The sequence below is a fragment of the Berghia stephanieae genome, chromosome 7 (genome assembly GCF_034508935.2).
Source record: "Berghia stephanieae isolate SIO BIC M18660-M18661 chromosome 7, UCSD_Bste_1.3, whole genome shotgun sequence".
NCBI lineage: Eukaryota > Metazoa > Mollusca > Gastropoda > Nudibranchia > Aeolidiidae > Berghia > Berghia stephanieae.
In genome coordinates, this window is record NC_088366.1 from 40,965,586 (window position 1) to 40,978,581 (window position 12,996).

The 12,996-nt window shown below is 37.1% G+C and overlaps 1 protein-coding gene across 7 annotated transcripts in view; it reads left to right on the plus strand.

Moving 5' to 3' along the window:
* LOC144977237 (ATP-binding cassette sub-family C member 3-like) overlaps positions 1–12,996 on the plus strand; it is a 70,789-nt gene that overhangs the window by 14,353 nt on the left and 43,440 nt on the right. For all 7 annotated transcript variants that reach the window (XM_078922246.1, XM_078922245.1, XM_078922249.1 and 4 more), the window contains 5 exons: positions 168–369; positions 5,811–5,863; positions 6,058–6,238; positions 11,306–11,434; positions 12,453–12,641. In XM_078922246.1, coding sequence (XP_078778372.1) covers positions 168–369; positions 5,811–5,863; positions 6,058–6,238; positions 11,306–11,434; positions 12,453–12,641 — 754 coding nt within the window. The remainder of the gene's footprint in view (positions 1–167; positions 370–5,810; positions 5,864–6,057; positions 6,239–11,305; positions 11,435–12,452; positions 12,642–12,996) is intronic.

A 12,996-nucleotide genomic window follows, 5' to 3' on the forward strand; every position in this document is an offset into this window, starting at 1 on the left:
TAAACTGCCATTACATCGAGTACAGATTAAAGGGAGAAAATTGAGTTTGAAGTGGAAAATGGTCAGAATTCAATTGTGAGAATCAGGTCCACTCCGACATACTATCGTGTTGATGTGATTTGTCACTCTTCTAATTTAGATTGTCATCTTCTCATTTCTTACACCAGAGCATCCCAAAGTCCTGAACCATCTTCTTCCATCCAAAACGGGAATGTCCAAGAACGGATGTCACCTGTGTCCAATGAACGAACCCCACTGATTTCCAATAAAGGGAAAACAAAAGAAGATCACAAAAAATCTGCTTTCAAAAAGGTGTCCGTGTTTAAAGTTCTCATGAAAGGTCATGGGCTTATGTTGGTTTGCGCTTTGGTAAGTCGGTGGCTATGAAATATAAACTAGTATTGTTCGAAAATAAAGAAAAAAAATAAATTGAACCCTCAGAGCCGTAAAGTATGCGAAACCCTAGTTTTTCCAAGTTTATAAGCACTCCAAGTGTGAAACGACATACTGTCCAGCAGTCTCAAATCCTCGAATCCAATCTAGTGATGTGAGTAAGAAACTGTACTTTTACACGAGAGTGACTGTGATATGCATCGAGTTATAGGAAGCGTTACATGAGGTTTTACTAGCTTATTTTTATATAGATTTACAAAATACTGGATCATCCTTCTCTCTCTCTCTCTCTCTCTCTCTCTCTCTCTCTCTCTCTCTCTCTCTCTCTCTCTCTCTCTCTCCTTTCTCACTCTCTCCATCCCGATGTGTGTATGTGTTTGTTTATATGTTTGTTTGATTATGTATCTCAGGTTAATTTGGATAGTTGGTTAAGTGTATGACTGCAGTTTGAGGTAATATTTACTGCCCACGGAAACTGCATACAGAGTAGTGATTGGGTAGCTGGGACTTTGAGGAATGTGACCCTTTTTTAAAACTCACAGAGCATGATTAATAACTCGTCTTCGACGATGTTTTATGTCTCTGAAATTTAGAAGGAATTCTTGAGGAATAATCTCAATAAAAGAATAGTCAAATCTTACACCGATTGCTTCTTCTAGATGTAGCCATTGGTCACATTTACGGTTGATAAGCGTGTGATCGGAAGATGGCGGCGCTGCTCTATGGCGACACCTGGTTACGCTGGTCTGTGAAATGTCTTCTTGTTGTGCGTTTTGTGACTTCATTTTCTCATTTTGTGACTTCATTTTCTATTTATAATGTGAGGAACCTGTGGTGTATGGCGTAATGAACTGGTTTTTGTGTGTTGATTGTCCTGTTGTTTGTGTATTTCGAGTCGGCTTCTTGTCAACAACACGGACTGAATTCAAAATTGCAAAATGGCGAAAGGTATGTTTACTCTAGAGATCGTCTCATAGAACTTAGACCTACACTACCACGACTAACCACTACATTAGCCTACAATGATACTATTATTACGTCACTCAGAAAGAAAAGGAAAAGAAAAAGGAAACGAGGAAAGCGAAACAGAAACGTGGTTGTCACCCCAAGACAGTGATAGAAGTTTTGCTTTGGACAATTTCTCATTGTTTAGGAATGACAGAGATTCCTCACTAGGGAAAAATAAAGGGGGAGGTGTTTGCATCTATGTGAACGACAGATGGTGTAAAACCGTAAATATACTCGTAGTAACACAAATCAACACACATGACATCGAACTTTTATCGCTGTCCCTACGCTCTCACTATCTACCCCGAGAGTTGAGTATCGTCAACATTGTTATTGTTTACATTCCCCCGAGCTCAAATAGTGACGAAGCACACGTCGCGACTGCTACTCAGATACCCGGACAGCCCCTTAATAATTATTAGCGATTTCAACAATTGCCAACACACAATCTCCGGACTCAATCAATTTGTCACTTGCAAGACTCGTCATAACAACACACTTGACCTGTGTCGCTGTAACATAAAAGACACCTTCACATCAATCTGTAAACAACCGATTTCCAACTCCGACCACAACACAATACACCTGATACCAAAATATGTGTCTAAATTGAAAAAAGGAAAACCAATAATTAAACATCAAAACGCGTGGTCACTAGAAGCAATAGACTGTCTCAATGCTTGCTTTGAATGTTGGATGTGGGATACGTTAATGCCACTAGATGGAACGATTGATGAATGGACTGACGTGGTGACAAACTATATAACATTCTGTGTTGAGTCATGTGTTAAAAAGAAAAAATTAGAATTTTCCCCAACAACAAACCATGGGTAACTAAACGTCTGAAATATGCCCTACATGAAAAGAAGATCGCATACATTAGCGGTGACAGAACACAAACACACGCTAAAGAGAAAGAATCAAAAATCGTCATTAAACAAGAAAAGGAAGCGTACAAACGAAAAATGGAACAAAAACTAAAATCGGGAAATTCCATGAAAGCGTGGGAAATGATTCGTGAAATGGGAGGGGCAGAACCAAAGAAAACACGACTCCCATCTGGTAATGTAAACATAGATGTTGATGAACTCAACACCTTTTACTGCCGCTTCGACACGTGTCTACCAAAAATCGACACAGCATCAACTTCAACTTCAACAATCAATAGAAAGCCATTCCCAGAACTAGAAGAAACAGTTGTGGCGGAATTATATAAACGTTGTAAGGAACGGAAAGCACCCGGTCCAGACAGCATACACAGTCTCATATTGAAATACTCTCACAACCAACTGGCGGTGCCTTTCACACAAATATTTCAACGTTCCATCGATGAACAGTCTGCACCACTGCTATGGAAAACGTCCGTTATCGTGCCAGTACCGAAGAAGCGCTACCCAGTGGCGTTCAACGACTACCGACCGGTTGCCCTGACATCAATTGTGATGAAATGCTTGGAGAAAATAATAAAATGCGAGCTTCTTCAGACAGTATACGACTCGAAAATACTGGATAAACAACAATTCGCATACCAGCATTCACTCAGCGTGGAAGATGCAATACTGACCGTAATAAACGGAGTGGGGAAATTTCTCGACAAGAAGTCCTCAAATCTGGCGAGGATTCTATATGTAGACTTCTCATCAGCTTTTAACGCGATGAACACTGACATGCTGTTGACCAAACTACGTGCCATAGACATACCAGACTACCTGATTGGTTGGTTCAGGAGTTTTCTAACACAGAGACCACAGTGGGTAAAGATGAATGGGCATGTCTCAAGTATGAAACATCTCTCAAATGGCTGTCCCCAGGGATGCGTTTGCTCCCCAATTCTCTACATTCTATACACTAATGATTGTAGAGCTTCATTTGAAAACTGTCAGGAATTAAATATGATGACGACACTGCTATACTAGGTCTCATAACAGATAAAGAATCTGAAGCCGAATATTTTAATCAAGTTAATAAATTTGTAGACTGGTGCCAGCACAATTTTCTTGAAATTAATACCTCAAAAACTAGAGAACAAATTTTTACCAACAACAGAAAATACGGACATTTTAAACCTGTTACAAAAGGAAATGTTGATGTAGAAATTGTAGATGATTTTAAATACTTGGGCATAACGCTTAGTCACATTTTGAATTCCAAACATCATATCGACACTATGGGTAAAAAACTAATACAAGAATTCTGAAAAAATTAAGATCCTTTAATGTCAGCAAAAAGACCATGCTGCAAATTTTCAACTCCTTCATTATGAGCGTTATTACATTTGGCATTACAGTGTGGCATGGTGGATGTGGGGTAAGAGAAAAATCAAAGATAAATAAACTTATCAAAGAATCGAGTAAAATAATAAATTCCCCTCTGGATGGTGTTGAACATTTGCATCAAAAACATCTCAATAAAAAAGCTGTTTCTATCATTAATAACAAAAACCATGTGCTTCATCAAGAATTTAAAATTCTCCCACCAGGTAGAAGGTATGCTCTAGCACACTGCAGAACCAACAAATACAAAAGGACTTTCGTTCCTTCTGCAATTAAATCAGTAAATGCTTCATAAGTCTGCAAAAGTCTGAACAATGCAAAACAATAAAGGAGGGGAATGGATAGAGGAAGGAAGAAAGAGAGAGAGAGAGAGGGAGAGATAGAGAGAGAGAGAGAGAGAGAGAGAGAGAGAGAGAGAGAAATGAATAGATCGATAGATAGATAGATAGAGAGTGAGCTGGAGATTTATGAATTTGTATGTACGTTTCTGTTGATGTGTTGATAATATTAAATAGTGTTTGGCACCCAAATAATAATCTAAATTGTAAATTTGATTAGGAAATCTCATTATATGCAACTTTACTGTAACTTTTTTTCATTATATATATATATATATATATATATATATATATATATATATATATATATTATATATATAATATATATATATATATATATATATATATATATATATATATATATATATATATTTATATATATTATATATATATATATATATATATATATATATATTATATATATATATATAATAATAATAATAATAATAATAATAATAATAATAGATCTTTATTGTCCATAAATATATATATATGCGTGTGTGTGTGTGTGTGTGTAGGTAATAGAGAGAGAGAGAGAGAGAGAGAGAGAGAGAGAGAGAGAGAGAAGAGGGGAGAGAGAGGAGGACCACAGGCTTTCCCTCTCATAGCTTGTTACACGAATAATAATAATATAATATGGAGTATGATGAAGATGGTGAATGGTGTTATAGGGGAATGGTGGATGTGAAGGATTGTAACGGAAATATTAGGAATGTTGTTGTGATGATGATGATGATGATGATGATGATGATGATGATGATGATGATGATGATGATGATGATGATGACGATGATGATGATGGATGTTGTTGTTGATGCCGTTGTTTTTGTTTGTTTGTTTGTTTGTTTTTTGTGTTTTTTTTTCTTTTGTTTTTTTTTTTTTTACGATAACTACTATGTTACTAGTGTGCATCTTGTGCGAGTGTGTCTATGTCAATATCGTATTGTTATAAATGTGTAACCAAATGACAAATTGCCACTTTTTGGGGACAATAAAGATATATTATTGTTAGAACGTTGACCTCCTTGTGCCGGCGGATTTCACAAGTTCACAACCTTCCTGAATATTGTATACCCTTGTAACATAAATTTGTCCATTCTATTTTGGCTTTGATCGTTGGCCTCCTTGGCCTGATGGATGTCACACAAGTCCTCTGTCTAGCGACCCATGTAACATTTTTGTCCTTCTCCTGGAATGAGATCATTTAATTTTGTTTTTCTCGGGTCTTGCCCCAAGTTTTTGGCTATGAGGGAGAACATATCTTGTTTTGAGAAACGCTATTTATTGTATTGTTGATTGCATCTCTATAATGGAACAAGTGACCCGTCGTCTCGAAACGGTATTATGCCGAAGTAGACTTAGATAATGAACATTTTAAAATGTGAGACTAGGATTGAATGTATACTGTTTATTTAGGAGATTGAATTTGATTGCAGTCTCTTTATTTCCAAAAGACCTAAGATTCTATCTTCAAATCCAATTAATTTAAAATTTACTTTTTGGCGTCTTATTCTCCTTTATATGATATTATTCTGAGGCGGTGGGTAGCATATTATTTATTTATGTATCGTGTTAAAATCTGAGTTCTTCCTTCATAATATGATCCTGTGCTGCTGTTTAAGTGGGGAATTAAGATCATCTTATGGTAGACTATCACATAGAGAATGAATGTTCTTCCGGTTCCTATTTTTTTTTCTTTTTCATGACCGATAAACTTCAAGTAATTAAAATTTTTAGATTTGTTATAAAAACAAAACTAACGTCCTACTGACAATATTATATATAATCTGTCACACAGACTATCAAGGCAGCTTTTGATTGCTTCACATTTTTGACACCCAAAATAACAGAGTAAGTATTGATAGATTTTCTGGTCAGTAGAATTAATTTTTGTTTTTTAGCTAAAGGAGAGTTTGAGACCAAGCAGCTACTTGGTACATTTTTCTTCTGTTTTTTTTTTTTTTTTTAGATTCATGTCATTGTTTTCCAAAGATTACATATTTTATTACGGATTCGCAAGTTCTTCATTATCCCAAACATTACAGAGCACTGTTGGATTACATCACGTATAAAGACAATTATCACAAATGGCGCGGTTACGTCTTGGCTGTATCCTACCTGGCTGTCAACACAATCACATCGGTGGTATCAAACCAAGCTCTATTCTACACAAGGAGGTCTGCCATCAGGATGAAGGCTGCTCTCGTTAACGCCATCTACAGGAAGGTATTGTCTATACCAGTTATTCTCGGCTTACTTGGGTGCTTCAGCTCAAAGGTTCAAATCTTGATATATTCTTGGAAAGGCTCTTAACTTCCATTTTCTCACGATTTACAGTTGTAAAATGAGTACCTGGACGATAACGGTAACGGCGCTGTCTCAGTTGAAAAGATATGACAGTGCCTTACATGATGCATTTCTTGTCTCTCTGTTGTTGGCTGGGACCCCTCATAAAGCGCTATGAGTACATTTACCTTTTTCTGTTTCATTTGGTATGGTTGGATCCACCTAGTCATTACGAAGTTGAATTGAGAAAAGTTTTCGGCTTTTGAGCATTTGACTAAAACGTACAGAATATACAAGTTTAAAGGTTAACGTATTTCCACAAAAATTATAATATAATATAATACTGTACTATAATAGATTGTAAGAGCCCATTTCTCCTTTGTTCCTATCAAAATACGGGTATGATTAAAATTGCATGTCTAACCGATTGATGACGAAGTAGGCAAATAATTGTAGATGTGTGAAGAACTTCAGAGATAGAATGTTTCATCCCATCAACTTTCACCTCCATATATTATTCTTGAATTATCTTAATGTGGAGCAGGAGGTATTACAATACGACTTCTGACAGAAATCAAGAACTTTAAAAAAAAAAAAGAAGAAAGTTGAGCTTTTATATATCGCAATACCCACTAAAGGTGCTCAAAGCGCCTTACAAAGCGTCCCTGACCAACAGCAATACGTAACATAAAGAACAAAACTTGACGCCTGTTAGGCGATAATACAATGTTTTTTTTCCGACAGAGATAAATCTGTTAACGGCCAGCTACTCATTTTGCTCTTGAGTACGGTAAGAGAATGTGAGTAAAGAGTCTTTCCCAAGGACTCAACTATGCACCGAGCGAGGCTCGAATCAAGGACCTTCCGATCCGAAAGCGAGTGTCATATCACAAGACCACATAGCAATGACACCAATGAAACGCAAGCCACGTTTTGTTAAAAGACGCGTTGACCATGACAATGGTCTCTGTCCCACGGTCAGAACACTGCACAACGTGGTGATAAGGTAGGACCCCCTCCCCCCCCCCCCCCCCCCCCCCCTCTGATCTTTATAGAGGTCAATTTTAGTTTTGTGGATACCTTTGGCGTAATTCGCCTGAAATTATCAAACGCATTTTCTATGGTAATTCTGACATGTATTTCCTACCTACCCATCTACACGTAAGATCTCCCTTCTTCTCCATGTAAATCGACGTTGATATTTTGGCAACATTTAACTTTGGGACACAACTCGTGAATATAACAATGTTCATAATTGTCTGAACTATCACCAACACAACTTTTGTCTCCGAACCAAATAATGTAGTTTTTCCTCTGTTTTTCATGTAAAGTGACGCGTGCAACTTTTGAATACCCTAGTTTTAACATCACAAATATCAGCTTTAATAAATGTAGAGTCAAAGATTTCACAGTAGATTATATCGGTCACTGTTGATAAAAGTAATACTATCGTCATAACCTTCGATAAAGAACAGTCACATTGTAGGCCTCATGTTCGCCACACGGCTTCATCTTCATTTAAGATTTATCCACCGAACGATCACAATGAAAAATTGAGTAAGCTTGTCATGGCACCAGGTAACTTTATCCTTCAAACTGATATAAAAAATATTTGTAAACAAACAAATAAGTACATGTTATTAGAGCTGATATCTCCTAAAATGGCTCCATGGATCATTTTGGTAATCAAATAAACAATAAAAGTAGAAACATTGTGGATTCGCATGAAATATTCTTTGTTCTAAGATTAATTCTGAAAACAATCAAATGCACAAATGATGGCAATAAATGCTATTCTTTGATATTTGTTTGTGAGTACTACTACAATGCGATGCTATGAAGAACCTAGCTCTGTATCAATGGTGAAGTATTGCTAGACTAAAATTTCCCCCACTCTGCCATCCTTAACACGTGAACAGAATATCGCTTGTTTTATGATAATATTATAACTTGCAAACACATCACCCGCCTCATCGTCTTGTTTTATGATAATAATATTATAACTTGCAAACACATCACCCGCCTCATCGTCTCCTTATAAGAAACAAATCAAGTAATTGACCTCAGCAACTACCAACCGAGTCCATGCCTCCTTTCACTATCAGGTTGGTAGTTAAAATGCACAATATGCATTATTCTTACTCATTCATATTTTAAAAACAAAATGCTTTTATTAAACCGTACACAAAACGAGACGAAAGGAATTAGACGTCTAGTAAATTTACGCTGAGGTTTACGAAAGTTAAAACGAATACGTTTTAAACATTATAAAAGTACACTCATATAATTTAGAGCAAATTCATGCACATATCATTTTTAACAAAGATTGAACAAAACCTTTAGTCTGAGAAATATGATTCGAACCCCGCTGCGAATAGCACAATGTTTAGTTTTTGAAAAAGTCTTCTTACCTAACATTCTCTAACCAGCACTTATGTAAAATAAATACCTGACTGGTAAGGGAGTTGTCATTATCGGAATAAAATGGTAATAGCGCCTCTCTGACGTCATGTCTCGTCTTACATGTTGAGTGTTGCCTTAAGCTTGGGAATCCTTGTAAAGCGAATTGAGCACATCTAGTGGAATATTATTATACTTAAGAAAAAAATCTTCAACAACATTTTGCGATAGGACCAAGAGCATCCGGCCACTAGACTGCCTGGTTCCACCTCCATGTTGATGCTTGATGGGATTTTATGGAGATTTGATGGATTTTATTCATTATAAGAATCAAAGAACATAAACTAACATTACAATGATAACTGGAAAATTAGAGGGGGTTAATACACGGAGAATTAAAATGATACCAAATTAAATGTGAAACAGTATTGTAGACTAGATGTAAACATGTAAGTTTCCTGTGTGATGTCTGGAAATGAAGAGAATTGTTCATCCATTTGTTTTCAATATTCACACCCTGGTCAGGATAGGTGGAGGAGGAGAATTAGTCTATTACATGCAGCAAGATAAAAATCATATTAAATTAAAGATTCTTGCTCAATTGGCATCAATTGCTCGGCCTTTTTTTTGTGTGTATCAGGCATTTAATACTGTGTTCAATACCTACGTACTAACTCGAGCTGTTCACAAAGTATCCATAAATTCACTGCTTGTGAAAGGTACACCTTTTGTATACGTCATCTCTTGAAAGTATGCGAGTATGTCGTCGCTATAAACAAAAGCGAGTACAATATATTACGATGGCTATTAAATGTTTCTATTACATATTACCATTTCTATTATAAATATGCACAAGTTTCTGACAATACAGATAGGTGATCAATTACTATGGATGAAGCGTAGGTCGTAAAAATAGTTGGCAATATTTCATTAGTCCAAAAGCAATCAGTATGCTACAATGTAAGAGCAAGCTGACAATACAAATTGTCGCTGTGTGAGAAATCTCGGGTTTGAGTCTATTTGACATACTTAAGGTCACCTAAACGTTTGACTTAATTGATAGATTTCTCTATAGCTAGTATAATATGGTTTAGATTAAAAATAAATAATGGAAGGGTAGAGGGGGTGGGGTGGGGACAAGGTGGGACGGCGGTATGGTCTTTGTCTTGTACCCAGAAAGTACGCGGTTCGATTCCCCCCCCCCCCCACGCAGTATGGTATTGACCTAGTCACCCCACCTTAGCTCATTTTGTGATTATGCCTGCGAATAAAATCTTGGTAATTCCGTCTTCTATTTAAGATAGATATGATCAATTCGACAACTACGTCAGCTTTCATGTGTCCCAAGATTTCAAAATAGTGAAAAAAGTGCCTATACATGACTTTATGGTTAGGGCAGTAGTTCTCTTGGAATATGTCCGATATGTGGTTCTCTCTCTAGAGAATGCGATTTTTTCCTTTCCCTTTACCACTGTTAACTATTAATTAATTGGGACCGCGAGGGAAGCATTTATTTACCTAACATCACCAATAATAAATCGGCACGACTATATACTAAAAATGTGAATTACCAAACAATCTGAATCATTGTTAGGATAAACCCGGTGATGGCAATTAAGTAAAAAGGCAAAATGATTAGAGTTAAGATTGTCTGCACTTTAATTTTAATTCTCCATGATCCAGAGTGGAGGCCCATGAAGCTCATTCAGATTTCTGTGTCATTAAACCAACAGTAGCAACTGCCAATAGAACGCGAGTCTATCGCATACTTCTACCAGATGGAACAGACCAAGCCACCTGATTTCTGCTTGTTGGACAGGGTTAGTTTCAGAACAAAATAGAACATTGACTTGACCCGGGATCGTTACTGGTCCCTTTGCTTGGGAGAAGAATGCTCTACCTCTGAGCCGTCTAGACTCATATTTTTTCGTTGTTTGAGACTCTACATTTTCCTTCCACCGCTGGAACTCGCATTTTATACCTTAGATTTTTAGCCCGATATAAAATGATACTGTCAAGACACGTTGGAAACAAATACGTTCCATATATTCTTACAGGAACCATTTTTCCATCTCCCTCTGGTTTCATGGCGGCGGTGGCACAGCTGTGTGATGTTTTGACCAGTTACAAAAGTCGAGCAATGTTAGGCGTGGCATTTAGTCGACTGGGTGACCTTAATTTATTCTGATCCTGGCGTTCTCTCGTTCAGAAAGGCAATTTAGAGCTTAATATAAAAAGTACAACTCTTGAAGACGTTCTGCCCTGAAAGAAATGCAAGTATGTCGTCACCATACGCAATAGCAAATAGAAAAAAAGGTTATATGAATACAATATTTGACAAGTTTACAGTTTTTAGGTTACCATGAAAAAAAAAATCGAAATGTATGCTTTACTGACGGTTTATGTACTCGACTTAGGTGTGGATGAGTACCTGGCTATTGGCAATGAAGGATCTCATCGAAGTGCCATTAGGAAATTATTGCCTTGGGTTTCTTGCATCTTATCAAATGCCATGAGACTAAACGAAAATTGTTTGAGCGTAGTGAGCATGATAACCCCATACAAATGCGATATACAAGTATTCATTTTTATTTTTATTTTATTTAGTCTCTGACTGCAGCCCGAATTGGAGACGAGTCGTCCAAGGGAGAAATTAACAATCTGATGTCTGTTAGTGCACAGAAAGTGGAGGAGGTTTCATTCTACATCCATCTGTTGTTTTCAGCGCCAGCACAGGTAGGTCTTTATCTTCAAGTACAGGGCATCATATCTTTTGACACCCTTTTAAAATAAAATTAATTTGAAACTGACCGACTAATTGGACAAAAACAAACAAACAAAAAGCAAAACAAAAACATTAGTTTAGTTAATGAAAACTTGCGAAGCAGGCACTGGTGTGAAAAAAAATAATCTTAAGAGCTTTTTTTGAAATGATGCCAGGCAAAATAGACCAAAAAAAAACCCACAAAAAACACGACGAAAGAAAAAGCATCCAAAAAATCTCACCGGTAAACAGGAGGTCTGAGGTTCAATCTCTAATCGAGGCAGGTTGATATTCCAGGATACCCTTTTTTTTCTTGCATTTTTTCTAACTGCTTTGACTGGACCGTACATTTGGATTTTTCAGGAAAGCAGATGTTTGTCCATGTGTTGGCGTTTTATCATGCTGGAATATTACCACTTTATCATTCTGATTTCCAACAAATGGGAAGACGGTTCCTTCAAGAAATTCGCTGATATAGGTCTGAGTCGCGTTTTGGTTGATACGCTCAGTATTTCTGCCATTAATAATCCCTCCCCACCCGAATACAAATCCACAATGTCTACAAAACGCCGTCCCAAATATTCTGATCTCAGTTCTGGTGTTCATGCGCGCATATCATTCGAGCAACTTTGTGCAAAGTGCTCAGCTTTTGTTGAATTAAATGTTTGTAACATTTTAACCCAACGAATCTGTCCAGACATGTTCAATCGCAACCATGTGCTGATTTCATTTTTGAGTCCATTTTGCCAAATTATAACTAAATCTATGCCTTTTGGCTTTTTTTTAAAAAAATCACCAAAGGGTGCCACATGCATGCACGCCATTAAACTTCTATATAAAAACAACGGAAAACGAGAGTTCGGGTAAAAAAAATATTAAAAAACAACTCTTATCTTATATTGTGACTATTTGACGTTTCCGGAAAAAAAAAACTTTAAAAAATAGAGGATAAGGAGAGATTAAAAGCGCGTTTTCTCTCATCCCATGCAGGTTGTGATTGCTTTCTACCTTCTGTACGATCAGCTTGGAGTAGCCGTGTTTGCCGGGTTGGGCGTTATGATTCTCACCGTCCCTCTCAACGGTTTCATTGGCCTCTTTTACGAGCGGTGGCAAACACGGATGATGGAGTTCAAAGACGAGAGAAGCAGTTTGTTGTCCGAGATATTCAACGGCATCAAGGTGAGTGGAATTGCTTGTTAAACAAGGGGTCCCGATAGCTCAATTGATAGAGCCCCTCGCCCTCACTTCCCTCTATCCTGGGTGGGGTTCCCTACCTCCCATAGTGGGCAGGGAGGTACTTGCTGTGTCTTCTATACCCCTATATGTTTTCTAATTGCTTTCTGTCTTTGTCTTAGAATGAGTTTACTTACTTTTGCCATGACTCTGACCAGAGATCTTGGCTGGAGGGAAACAGTCGAATGTATAGTTTTGTGGAGATGATATTTTTCCTTGTAAATCATCTCTCTGTTATGTACTGTTATTTTTTTTAACATTTGATTTGTAAATATTTGAGTGTGTTCCCCTCAGTGGGTTC